This window comes from Micropterus dolomieu, linkage group LG03 (genome assembly GCF_021292245.1).
Source record: "Micropterus dolomieu isolate WLL.071019.BEF.003 ecotype Adirondacks linkage group LG03, ASM2129224v1, whole genome shotgun sequence".
Lineage (NCBI taxonomy): Eukaryota > Metazoa > Chordata > Actinopteri > Centrarchiformes > Centrarchidae > Micropterus > Micropterus dolomieu.
This window is the reverse complement of record NC_060152.1, coordinates 9,234,070-9,248,206: the sequence shown is the minus strand read 5'-3', so window position 1 is coordinate 9,248,206 and position 14,137 is coordinate 9,234,070. Positions and strand designations below refer to the sequence as shown.

Genomic DNA, 14,137 nt, shown 5'->3' with positions numbered 1-14,137 from the left:
CCCCCGTAACATATTAATAATATAATATATAGGTTATTACATTAATATTATCATATGTTACATTCAGATGACTGGTAGGCTATATCAATGCATTAACAGCATTTGACTGTTGCATGCAATTAGGTAGTTTAATCTTCATCAATGCACTGTATTTTGTAAAGTTAATAGCTTATGTTTTTTTTTTTATGTTTTATGAAGTAGCTTAGTAGCTAACTAACAGCTGTCAAATAAATGTGGTGGAATAAAACGTAAAATAGTTCCCCCTGAAATGTTACTCAAAATTGTAGTTTGGTACAACACGCTACGTGAGCAAAACCAGATCCTTTCCACCACTGACTAGGCCTGGTCGGTTGCAGGTGGCTGCGGGCTCTTTAACAGAACAGGTGTGTCCTTGACAGGTAATCGTGGAGAGAAACAGGAAGTGGATATTAGTCATTAGTTAGAAAACACAAACCAATACGGAGCCTTATTTCAGCATGAGGGCAGGAGACAAATACTTTGGTAAGTTCACAGCTAATTCCTCTTATCACTACTCTGCAGAGAATGTTTGTTTTTGTCAGGTATAATCTGAAATGAATCCCATCTAATTTAGCACTATAATAATAGCTAGGCTTCTGTACCTACAGCCTTATTAGAGAAAGTCTATTTTAAAAAACTGCTAAAAACGGTTCACAATTATGATACAAATGTAATTTTGTATATTAAAGAGTTTAATCTCCCTGCAGACTGGCCTGACTGACGACATGAGACAACCTTTGCTCCTTATCAGTGTGCCACTGGCAGGTAAAACAATTTGCACTGACAGTTTTCTCTCCTCCAGTTCCAACACTAACGTTTAAATGGTTCAAACCGCTCCCAAAATACTCTAAAGAAAAGTATCGGTAGAGTCTGTACTGTGGGAGAAAAAAAACAGGTCAGGGAAGAGAAGCTGGGATTCTAAGCACGTTTATAAAACAATTGCATTTCAAGCGAAAATCTCGTCTTAACCGCTCTTAAACCTGTACTGCTGCATTCCCGTCTGTGTACTGACTACTGAGTGATGTGATGCCTTTACGGCCTCCTCCCTGAATCCTACGTCTGACCTCTCATGCTGGTCAGAATGGCTGGAATGTTATTGTTTCTATACTTGCACGCCATTTGTTATTTTCTTGATCAGGAAGGGCAGTAGGAGTTGTTTTTATTTTTTAAAATAAAAATATGAAGATCAGATTATAATTTATAGTCCAGGTCAGCCTGCTTCTAAGGACAAATGTCAGTGCATAACAATTGCATAACAACTTGTATATAAAATACATAAATATACAGAGAAGATAATAACAAGAACTTTTAAACTTTCAAAAGATTGTTTAATCTGCATAACAGGTGACACGAAAATGAAAATGGCTGGCTCATTTGCACAACATACACAAAGATATTGAAGCTGGTTATATTCTATATTTTTATTATTATCAACAAATCCCATGAAAAGACCAGAACCAACAATGATTTAATCTTATTAACAAGTATTGTCTGTTTATCTATATCCTGATATAGCTTGTTCCTCTGTGCCACAGACATCCATTGTTGTCCAACAACAATTAAAAACAAGAGTGAGTCACACCTTGTAGTTTCTGAACTCCTACATTTACTGCCCTCCTGCAGTAAATACCCACAAAGGCACCTAATGTGTATTACTGCGCAGATGAAAATAGTCCCAAACAAATGCACTATTTATTCCTGTTTGAGTAACGTTTGCTAAAAACTACAGTGCCCAGCTGTTGAAAAGACTGTTTATGAGCAGCATAGATTTACAACTTACAAGTTAAAAAGTATTGCGAGATAAACTATCTCATTGCTTGCTTTTGGTCTTTTCATGGGATTTGTTGACAATAAAAAACTTATTGAACAATGCCAGCCTTACCCTTTAAGTGCACTGCATTGTATATGTTTTCAATTTCTAGCAAAATGTTTACCAAATGAGTAGTGCATCTATTACTGTGGTATCAATTTCCCCAACCAGAATTATAGATTGTTACTCCCTACAGTGTTGGATGCTGCAGCAAGATGAGCACAGAAAATTAGCACCAGGAATGTAAATGATATTTTAATTTGTTCTTTAACTAAGGGTAGTTGTTCATGCATGAAAGATAATAATTAAAGTAATAATCAGCAATATTTTCATACAATTAAATATTCATTTTGCTTCTATCTATCGGCAGTTTATATTACAAAACTGATTCAAACGACACAGGTTTTTGCTTTTTCAATTCGAAATGCCTCCGGTTTGGTGAATCTGTCTCCGACAAATGTCATTTGGTACACAAGAAGTGATTTATTTTACATTTCAAGACACAGCGGTTAGTTCGGAATAAATGGAAGACAATGATTGTTAGAATGAATTATTATACCCATTAGACTTACCTACAGAAACCTAAAATTCAGCAACTGACACCATGACATCTGGTCCCTCTGACATTGTTTATTCAAGGTGCATACCAGCAACTAAATCTCATTTTATAATTACACAGTTAATAGTTACATGTATTAATGAATATGACTTACTATACAATCATATGTACAACTAAAGCACATTAAGTCACAGGAACTGTGCTGTGAGTCACGTATGGGTGTTTCTCACTTCTAACCCATGACTCTATCTTTCTGTCTCTATTGAAAAAGCAACAAGACCACTGATATTTTTAATCGAGCGCTGAAACACTTGTGTTTAACTCAGTGTGGGAACCTGAATGCAATCCATCTCAGTGTTGGCTCTTGTCATTTTATTTTCTGCTCCCCAGTGAAAATCGTGTAAAGGCAGTCCAGCGAGACTGATCAGTACCATATTGATTTGATTCACTATAATTCATTGGCCAGAGCGTTCTTGTGTGGTAGCTTTATATGCCAGTAAAAGGGCATTGGAAATTCAGCATGCATTTCCTTGCCTGAATCTGTAATACCAACACAAACAAGAGGGAGGAGTGGCAGCCAAATACAAAACACATTTTTTCCCCCATCTTCACCCACAAACAGACTACAAATGGGACAAACAGCACAACAGTTAAATGCATGAAAGTGTAAATTCAATGGTTCTTTACAAGATTACACTTCACAATGGTTTTGGAAAAATTGCCTATGCGCCACTGATTCTTGAGAATAGAGAAAGCAGGTATGATTTCGATATGGCTTACGTTAAGTCAGGCTAACAAAAACACAAAATAGATGTTTAGCTTAGGATCACTTCCAAGCCAACAAACATGGTATGAAATATACGAGGGAGGCATGAATGTGTACCTTTTCTAATGGGTTTTACCCCCAGAGCCCAGTCTGTGTATCTATAGATCTTGTTCTCTGCATTGTTGAAAGGAGTATTCAGGTTGTTTGCTTAAGTAAAAGTACCAATCCATTAATTTAAAGATAGTCTATTACAAGTAAACATCCCGCTTTGAAAATCCCACACAAGGTCAAGTACAGCATTATCAGCAAAATGTACTTTTATTTACCCATTCGGCAGAACATTTTGAACCATTTCGCTGATGTGGCTGACCAGGGTGGAGCTTGTTTTAGCTACTTATATCCATTCAGGTAATTTAGTCCAGTGAATTCCCAACCTAGGTGTGGGACCCTCATATCTTTGCCTTTTGTAAAATAATTGGATATATTTACAGTTGTTTAAATGAAACCATGTGATAAGTTTAAAGGGGTCACAAGCCAAAAAGGTTGGGAACAACTGGTTTTATCATAAGTAATTCATTCTATTTCATAAGCTTATCACATGTTTAAGACATGCTAGCTATATGGCTTTAGGGATAGCAATGTCGATCTGTCGGTCAGTTGGTCCGTCCATCAGATTGGTCCAGACTTCAGATTTCTCTCTGAAAGGTGGTGGAGTGGAAGTATAAAGGAAGATAAAATGTAAACACTCAATAAAGTACAAGTAGCTCAAAATTGTACTGTATAAGATTGTAAGTATAGGACTTGAGTAAATATAATTTCCACCTCTGGTTCTCTTTCCCTTTTTATTCTCTTTAGTTCTTCTCTCTGCCAATGTGCTGGCTCAGCAGCAGGTACCGATCCAGTTCCAAACAGACCCAGTGCTGGTTCAAACTGGTACTAATATAGTGTTCACAGTGCTGACAACACCCCAGGTCTTATCCATGACATGGCAGTACAAAGGAGTTACTCTGGGTCTGTGGGCAGGAGGACAGTCAACACTTAACAGTGTGCTCCAGTTCCAGGGCAGGGTCACCATCACTGCCAACCAGCTGCAAATCGGAAACGCCCAGCTCGGAGATGCGGGGAACTACACGGTGCAGGTGATCCCTCTTGCTGCAACAGGCCTGGCCCTTAACTCTGGATCGGTACAGCTGAGTGTGTTTGGTAAGACATAAAGAAGTGCGCCTGTGAGTTCACTGAAGAGAGAAGGAGGAGGGAAGGGAAGGTGGGGGGGGGGGGGGGGTAAATTGTGCGGGAGAGGGAGGTTTTGAGGGAAGTAATAATGTTAAGGAGGAACAGAAGGGAGTAAAGAGAGAAGAGGGAGGATTTGGGGAGTAAGAGAATTAGTCTGGGAGGTATAATGAAATTAGTGACCCATCGTAGGCGAGGTAAAATTAATGAAAAGGAGGAGGGTATGAAGCTTACTTGTGGCTCTGGGCTTTATGCAAATTAAAACTCATTGGTTATGCAGCGCTCATGCTCCTAGATGTTTGATATTGTAGCTGTCTTAATGTAGCGTTTCATTTACATATCGTACATACAGTTTTTGCATTCATTTATATTCAGTACTGTAATGGATCTTGAACAGCTGAGTGTCTCTCTTTATTTTCAGTCATCAGCCCACGCTGGAGGGATGACGTACAGTCTTTCTCATCCCTCTCACCACCATCACTAATGGGGTGGCAGGGTGACCAAACTGTTAGAAGCACTAGTCTATTATTGCTGAAAGGTCACATCCTCCAAACTCACGAGAGCTAGTTCATGTCATGGACCATCCGCATTGTTGAGCACGACTCTCAACCTCCTACTTACTCACTCATAACTTACTCAGGAAATGAAAGCCAGCTAAAATCCTAAAATACAAAATGCTCTTGCTGAATCCCAGGCAAGCAGAAAGTGTGCAAAAAACGCGGGTGATTAGAGCTATTGGATAGTTGCTCGAATGTTTTTGTTTGTTTGCTGTCACTGCTATGGTTCTTTCTTAGTCACAGCCTCCTCTGTCCACACGCCCCCCTCTTCTCCCAATCCAATTATTTAACTTAGGCTGCCCGCCAAGAGGCATCTCGGCTACCACTCATACCGTCTGCCCCCTTATTCACCATCTGTGCCTCTATCTGAATCCTGTCCCTCCTCAGCTCTCACTTGCTTTGATTACAGCAAATTATCCTCAACAGATACATAAAACTGCCCTCTATTGTTCTGTCACTCCAGCCTTTGAAGTGAGCTCCGTCATACTCTCATGCTCTATACCTACAGTAATAGCGACTTTAGAAACCTTTTTCTGGGTAATTCTGCTTTTGCAGCTCTTTGGTAAAAAATGTTTTATTCTCTCTGTAGATGCAGTGGCCGGGGTGAGACTGTTAGTTCCCTCAGTGCCGGTGGAGGGAAGAAATGTGTCTCTGCAGTGTGCCTGGACTGCTGGGACAGCGATTACAGTCCAGTGGGGCAAAGGAGGCGTAGCTGTTACTGCCAGCTCCAGAATCACCTTCTCAGGCGGCTTTCTGATCCTCAATCCTGCCATCCGGGGTGATTCTGGACAGTACACATGTACCGCCAGCAACCCTGTCAGCGCCCAAACTGCCACACAGACCCTCACCGTCTACTGTGAGTTTGCACTTATCAAGACAAGTGTCAGCTAATCTGCTGTTGCCACTGTAAATAGCTTATCTGTAATCCACATTGCACTGCATGCAGTGTTCTACATTGCACTAAGATTGCACGTGACATCGTTCCTTAAGCTTATTCTACTGCTTCTAGCTTTGTCTTGATCACATCCTTATTTCTGATGTGACAGTCTCACAGTAATATCCCAATACACCCAGTCACCGCAACAGCATGCTAAAATGGCTCCACATCATTGTCCTCTAACATTAAACAGAGGTTTCTTTACCCAGATGAAAAACACATTAGATTGAAGTGTGTTGTTGCTAGGGCTATGCATGCCAAAGGTGTATGTATTTATAGAAATGTAAGTCACTTTAATTTTGAGTCACCATTTATGGTCACAGAAGCGTTCATTCTAGACAATAGACTTACAGTGTGATATCACAATCACAGGGGCTGTTGCAGTCTTGCTTTCTAAATATTTCCACTATTGATTCATCTCTTGATATGTTTTTTATTAATTGCTCAGTCTGTAAATTATCAGAAAATTGTGAAAAATGCCCATCACACTTTCCCAGAAGATAATGTGACATCTTGAAATGGCATGTTTTGTCTGACCAACAGTCTAAAACCCAAAGACATTTGATTTACAATAATATGAAACATAAAAAAACATAAAATCCTCACATCTGAGAAGCTATAATTGGCAGAGAAATAGATGGATAAATAGAGAAGATAGATTCCATTTATATTTGCCCTTTAAATATGAAGCTGGAACCGCACTTGCCTTAGTTTAGCATAAAGACTGGAAGTAGGAGGAAACTGTCTTTGTCCAAAGGTAACTAGGTACTTCTAGCCAGCAACTCTAAACCTTTCTGTTTACTACATAATTTCTTGTTTGTTTAATCCATACAAAAACCAAAGTGTAAAACGTTTTGGTGTTACAGGTGATTATGTGAGGGACTATTTATTTGCTGATGTAGAAACCGTTAGGTTGCCACGCAACCAGCGGAGACTCCAGGTCCCAAGTCAACGAATAGCTATAGTTCCCAAAATGGCAAACTATTCCCTTTTAATTAAACAGTTTTATTGCTTCATATCCCTTTAAATATAAGTCATGGTACAAAAAGGACTCACTAACACCAAACTGTGTTGAACTGCTGGCTGCAGTAACTTATCTGGGAAGTGTTTCTTTATTATGCAGAAGTTGCACAATGCCCCTTGCCTGCCAATCAAATTCTACTGTGTTGAGACAAATGTTGATTCAAGTGGTGGCAGCCATTGTGGTTTTAGATTTAACATCCAACCAGAAAGTGCACATCTCCTTCATTAGCTGAGTAATATGCCGACGAGGTCGAAGAGGGCTCATCAAGATGCTTTAGCCAGACGAGGTGACTTTAAACCAAAATTGACAAAATGATAAGCCTTTTAGCAGAATATATGATCAGTACTTTAGTCTGCTTTTTCAGACATTACATATTTTCCTTGTTGTTCTTGTGAACCAAATATTTTGATGCTGATATATATGACATGTCCTCTGATCATCACCAAACCAGATGGCCCTGACACCCCAGTGCTGACCAAGGACACCTCGAGCCAGTGTGTCGGAGGAGGGGATGCGGTGGTGGGACAGACGGTGCGTCTCACCTGCATGTCTGACTCGCTGCCCCCTGCCCTTTTCTCATGGCAACATAATGGACAGTCGGTCACCGCCACCCAGGCGGGCAGCGGGGTAATAACCATTCAGACTTTCTCAACCAATGATAGCGGCAGTTACGTCTGCACGGCCAGTAACATGATCACAGGCGGCACGTCACAGCTGGGGACAGTTTTGACCATCATAGGTGAGTTATGGTAGAATATGACCTCTCTGTGACTGATAATGATGATGGTTGGTTTTGGACCCCGTCCCTGTATCTGTCTTCACGACAGTAGAGGGACAGAAAGTATCCAGGGAGATTGATCTGGTGAGAATGTGGTCAAAGTCATTCAGTGACTTTCACACATACTTCCTCCTCTCTTTATTTTCATTTCTTTCTCTCGCTGTCTCTCTCTCTCTGCTATTACTTTATCATCCTTTTTTAGAATCTTCCCCTCCTCTACCTTTTATCTTTTCCTCCTCTTGTCTGTCTGAGCTCCAGACCCATTATCTTTATTAATTCTCCCCCTTTGACATCATTCTTTCTATTTCAGACATATGTCTTAATGTGGGGCAAGTGGTGGGGATTGTGATAGGCTGTTTGCTGCTGATTCTAATCATCGTGCTTCTCATCGTGCTCATTGTCTTGCTCATGCGACGGAGGAGGGGTAAGTCTATGGTGTGGATGGACATATTGTTTGTCCACTTTTAATTTTATTCTATACTATGTTGAGTCACATTTTGTAAAATACTTGATATGATGATCTCTGAGTCCTTTTACAATTTTTTAGGCATGTTTTCTTGCACTAAAGTGATATATTTTCCTATTATTACAGCACAACAGAGACAAGAAGATACTGTGCCCGTGCAGAAGACCAACCCAAATCCCAGGCCTACAGTAAGCCACAGTAAAGTTTACATATGATTCACTCCTGAGTTTGTGTTTATCTTGTCCATGTGATGGTGCTACAGGGCTGCTCACAAATTAACCCCCTTATGCGTCTTTCTTTTTCTGTCTCTTCTCTCCCTCCCCTCATTTTTCATCTGCTCCCATTAAGCCTCCAGATCCACATCCTAATCGTGCAAGGGATTTGGGCCAAGGTCCCCACCCCCCCCTCTATTACACACGCGACCGTGACCACATATACACAGACCCGCGAGAAAACCACACGACACAACACAATGATCGTACCCACACAAATAGACTCCTACACACTTCTATACAGAACACTAATTCACACCCACACAATGGCAATGACAACTCTGCTTTCACACACAGTGACGCTCAGAATGCAAACACATTCCCAAACACACAGCAGCAAAATCCTAACATTCTCATACAGACTGGCAATGCCCAGGGCGGTGCCCAGCTGCCCGCGGTCCACGTCAGTCTTAACCCGCTGCCACAAACTGCCCAGCAAAACAACAATGCACAAATGCCTACCATTCATGTCAATCTTAACTCATTCCCAACCAATGGCCAACAGACTCAACAAGACAGCTCATATCCTGTAACCAACACAGCTGATAATAATGCTTCACAAACCCAGCAAAACTTGATACGTACAGGGCAATCAAATCCCACAATGCAAATTAGGCAGTCCAATCAAAGTGACCCCCAACTGAATGGTCACACAGAAACAGGTCACCAAGACCAGCCTGGGCTTATCCCAACTGGATACACACACTATAACAGTAATAACACTTCTCAGCGAAACGCCAACACACAGACGTACCAGCAGGAGCTAGAGGCTAATAGCCGAAACTCAAGAAGCCATGATACCACTGCCAGCTCCTCCCGTCAACAGATGCCATGGGATCGCCTCAGAGGGACACCAGCTTATCCCAGTGGCACCCTTCAAAGAGGACAGACATCACCTGAGTACAACTCTGACACTACAGACTACACTACCCATCCTCCCATGCGAGAGGCAAGAATGCCAAACAGATCTCAGCCTCAATCTCAGAGCCAAAACACTTCCCGGAGTAGAGCTCAACCCAGACAAGATGCACCATCAGTAGACAGACAGACACAGAGCCGTTCAGCTGATCTTCGAGGCCCAAACACTCACAGTGTAACACAGCTTGAGGCTGCACACCACACACAGAGAAGGCCCCACACACAAAGGGACAGTGCTCAGCGAGACATCAGAGCTTCGCCTGGTAGCCAGACCGCCCCCAGGCAGGAAGCCACACACAGCAATAACCCCCGGGCACTGCCTCTCATGAGCCAGCAGGCCTCTGGAGGCCACTCTGCTTTGTCACAAGGACCCAGGACACAACAGGGACTGACTGCACCACAGGGTGCAGATACAAGAGCTTTGGCTGATCCTAATCACCTTCCACAGGCACACATGGCCCAACAACACATAGCAGCACCAATCCAAACACCACCACAAGGCCTGGGCACACAGACACAGCCTGTCATACGTGGTGCCAGTCAACCTCGCCAAGGAGGCACTGCTCCAGTCCCATTCTCTTCTGCCCAGCCTAATCTCAGTAACCTAACCCAGGCTGCACTTAGAGCCCACACTGAGAGGGCTGAAATATTTCAGAATCGGAAACAACAGACCCAGGCTTCCCTCCTTCACCCTGGACCACAGGCTGCTGGGGCTCAGGATCCACCAATTCCTCCTCCTGCTATCCCTCTCACAGTGTTTCAGGCCCTCCCCAAGAAGCGTGCCCCTGACAAATCCCCAACTAGGACTGGAAACGGCCACATGCATGTCAGTGCACACAGGCACGGACACCCGGCCCACAGGCACCCGTCTCACTTCACCCAGCCATGGCAGGTGAGTGAGACACAACATGAAATTTTGAAACTGGAGCCAACAGATTCCACATGTTTATTGATATTACAGATTTCCAGCACGTCAGATGTGCACTTACGGCTGTCATATCAAGTCATACATCCTCTGTACTTGCATGTGTGCAACGTTATAGGCATGCTTTTACCTGCACTGTGTCCTCAATAGTTTGTGCTTTTGTCTGTAGTGTGCATTTCTTGAATGTGGGTGCTTGACAGCACTTAGATGTTGCATTTTCACGATTGACAGTCTTCTCTGCCATAAAAATGTATTTAGTCTAGAGTGTTTGTGACACTATGGCAGTTTTTAAAAGTAGCATTGTGTGAGATGTTCTGCCTCTTCCTCTGCATGACATGTTAGCCATGAAGGGCTTGTTGTGTCTTTCCAGCAACAGGCTCACAGACGGAGACCAAGATGATGACAGATGTCAGCAGACTACACATTGTCCCGCATCCACTGACACAAACAGCTGACAGACGTAAGCCAATATACCACCAAGCAAGACTGACTGCACAAGGTTCTGCACTCAAAAAAGCTGTCATACCCTGGGATCTCAGTCCTGAAGTCAGTTTTTTATACAATCAAAATGAACATGGGGATGATAAAATGCTGAAAGAAACTCTGGAAAACAGCCCTGCTTCCTAGAAATAAATGAAAAACTAACTCAAAGAAAGAGGCTTGATCTGCCCACACACGCATGCGCTCATGCACGCACGCACGCGTACAATGCACACATACATTGTACTATTTTGATTTCTGAGGTGCTGGTCATGCATCAAACTTAGCCAAGAGCGTGTGCAGAAAAGACAAGCTCAGTGATCCATAGCTCTTGACCAAGCTCACTTTACCTCATCCATTCATCATCAAAACTAAACAACACTACCTTGACAAAATGCTTTGAGTTGCTTGCATGACTGTGTGTATCTCACACTTAAGAAGACAGGCTGTAAATGAGAGGGGACTCTAAGGGACCGACTTGGCCCCTGGGAACGGTGACAATTATGAAAGGAGAAATTAGCTGTTGGGATGGTCTTAATGTAAATAGAACTATTTATTGTGTGCCTTCTGTTTCCAGATGCCTCTTATGACACTTATCAATTAAGGGGATTTGTCTCAGCGGTGCTCAGACGTAATGCTCAGCTAACTATGAAGGGGATCCCACCAATTGATGGGTGTTTATTAATTAAATGCTTTTATGTGACTTACATTACTTGGAAAATAATCACACCGTGCATGAATGAGGTCAGCACAAAGACCTAAACTGGTATGCTTTCTGCTGAAAAAGCACAGTGTAACAATTTACTGTCTGCACTGTGTCATTGACAGCACATTAAAAATGGTGGGATGTCATTATTACTTTTACAGATTATGTATTTATTATAATGTTTGTGGGGTTTTTTAAACTCGGAGTACAATAATACAGTAAAATGTAATATTTAGGTTATACTAATTAATATCAATGTTGTTATTTATGAAAAAGTGTGACCAAATTCATGTGAAATTTCAATGATAAGGCTGGTGATATTCTATTTCCCTTATTGTCAACAACTCCAATAACAAACCAACAATGAACTGATCCCACTAACAAGTGTTGTCTGTGTAACCAAAATGTGATTTATCTCATTCTTCTGTGCCATAGAGCTCTATTGTTCAAAAACTAATGAATATACATCAGTGAGCCACACAGTTGCTCTGGGTGACCATAAACATGGGCACTGTAGTTTATTAGAGTTGGTTTCATATACGCTATCCTGCTGCTGTAAATTCTCACTAGAGCAACAGATGCTCCCAACAAATGCACTGTCCAGCTGTTGCAGGAAATTACTTAAACTTATTTAAAACAAAATCATATATTTGCTACCTGTTTTTAAGTAGAAACAGATGTGCTTGGGCCTGTAATCAACAAATCAACAAAATACATAAACTCAACATCTAAATTTGAAAACCAACATGAACAAATACACAGCATGTCTTCCAGATCCAACCAAACATTTGGAGCATGAGATTTACTTTAATGCCATGAAAAATTAATACTTGTAAATAGTTTACTGTATACAGATGTTCACTATGTGAGATGCTACAAACAAAGAATGTATCTTCCTCAGGAAGGATTTGAACATTGTTGCTTTATGAATTATTCCAAGATCTAATTTTGCCAATAATAATGATGATAATAATAAAGAAATTTTATGTTTATGTTAATTTTATGTGTGTTTGCATATGGGTGAAGTCTACTGTTAAACAAAACCAAAATAACTTTCAAAATAGAAAAAATTGTCTTATTTCCATCACAGTGGAAGTCACTTGTCTAGACTATTCACAACAGAATCTACAATCATGACTTTTATTTTTACTTTCAAAATGAAGACATTCTTCAAAACACGAGGAATATTTTGGTTTTCAGTACAAACTAGCTCCTCATACCTGTTGACAGTAAGTCAGACCACAAAAGCACCTATTTATTTTGGTGTTCCTTGCAGAGCTGTTTGTAGTCTGAGCATATTTCTGCTCACTGTGTCTATAGTGCTAATTATGCATGGCGCCTGTGTACACCAAGCGCTGTTGTTGATTCTCCTCAGATGAATCTGTTCCTTTGGCTTGTTGTGGAGGTGCAGAGCGTGTGTTTGGATCACAGCTTCATCAGTCTCCCAATCCCCTGCTCCCACTTGTACGTCACCTCTGATGAACAGTCCTGCTGCTCACTATTGGAGACACTTCACGGTAGTCTAGCGCTGTAATGAGTGGAGATGGAGTGTATTTGAGTACCTGGTACTAGAAAAGGTTACCGCATTGCCTATCAGTTCCAGATGAAAGCTGTGATTTATGAAAAGTTTGAAGCAGTTTTACAAATGCAGTACTTTGGTATACCATACTGTTCCTGCTGTCTTTGGAGTGAAATGTGTTGTTTATGGCCTAAACAGTTAAAATTACGAGACACTCTGTAGTCTTGAAACACACAACACAGTAAACCTGAAACGCCGATGCGGCCACCTTCCCTGGGCCAATTTGCATACAAATCTGCTTGTGTTGTTTTAGTATACTGATTTAGGTTGATTTACTGTGACTGCTGCAAGTAATTGTAATTGTTTACGCATCCCTTTGGAGGCATAAATTAAAGGCAAACATAACTCAAATGTAGGGTGTGCAAATAGGGCATTTTTTGTATTGATGAATGTTCGTTTTGGTAAGTGTCAAACTGCAGCACAGAGCTTTCCTGACTTAAGTGTGTAGAGAGCCAGTGTTGATTTTACTCAAGAGACTGCAGTAGATTTGCACAGGAAAATCTAATACCACAAGATGGCTAATATAATCCAAATCCAATTTAAATTCAGTCTAGCTCATCAGGTACAAATATTTTTACAGATTTGATGGCATTTTATAGTTTGAAATAACATAGAAGGTGCCATAAGGCCCAGACAGAACTAAGTCCAATTATCTAACATCTCCAAGTGAAAAAAACCCCCATGAGGCTGCCTTTCTTTTGTTCACTGCAGTGGTGGTGATTTTTCTCCACCACCAGGGAAAGAAAATCGGGCAGGCATGATTGTCGTCATTGGTCCATATCATCATTGAAATGAACTGGTATGTCCTTTGAGATCCATGTGTCCATCCCTGTCAAAGTGCCCTTGACCCCCTTTAGCAAAATGTCACATGAATATGAGTGAGGAATATGAAATGAAACAAAGTTATGATTAAACTTTGCACACCAGGGCATCTGCAAAAAAACTCAACATTTTAGAGTGTGACAGCATGACTCTGAATTTATAGCTTATGTCTGTGCCACAGCCATCTATCCAGTCAAAATGTCCTTGAGCAGGACAGCGAATCCCCAACAGTTCACTAACTGTAAATCGCTTTACATGGGAGTGTCCAAAATGTAAATGAAACTGCACTG

At 41.3% G+C, this 14,137-nt stretch overlaps 1 protein-coding gene across 3 annotated transcripts; it reads left to right on the top strand.

The window, feature by feature from the left end:
• The first annotated feature begins 422 nt into the window (after positions 1-422).
• On the top strand, positions 423-12,444 carry si:dkeyp-97a10.3. Of its 3 annotated transcripts, none has more exons than XM_046045346.1 (9): positions 423-501; positions 726-783; positions 4,009-4,356; positions 5,530-5,796; positions 7,353-7,640; positions 7,990-8,103; positions 8,272-8,333; positions 8,494-10,227; positions 10,637-12,444. In XM_046045346.1, exons 2-9 carry the CDS (start codon positions 744-746, stop codon positions 10,658-10,660), a joined length of 2,877 nt encoding a protein of 958 aa, XP_045901302.1. In that variant the 5' UTR covers positions 423-501; positions 726-743; the 3' UTR covers positions 10,661-12,444. The 3 variants fall into 3 exon arrangements, with proteins under 3 accessions (XP_045901302.1, XP_045901301.1, XP_045901300.1); XM_046045345.1 differs by having other exon boundaries at positions 10,631-12,444; XM_046045344.1 differs by lacking the exon at positions 7,990-8,103 and having other exon boundaries at positions 10,631-12,444.
• Positions 12,445-14,137: the final 1,693 nt, after the last annotated feature.

Excerpts from the sequence above, each read along its gene's own strand:
- si:dkeyp-97a10.3 (XM_046045345.1), top strand. The coding sequence starts at position 744 with ATGAGACAACCTTTGCTCCTTATCAGTGTGCCACTGGCAG. Across the intron at positions 5,797-7,352 it reads ACAGACCCTCACCGTCTACT|ATGGCCCTGACACCCCAGTG; the intron begins GTGAGTTTGCAC and ends TCACCAAACCAG. Across the intron at positions 10,228-10,630 it reads ACTTCACCCAGCCATGGCAG|CAACAGGCTCACAGACGGAG; the intron begins GTGAGTGAGACA and ends GTGTCTTTCCAG.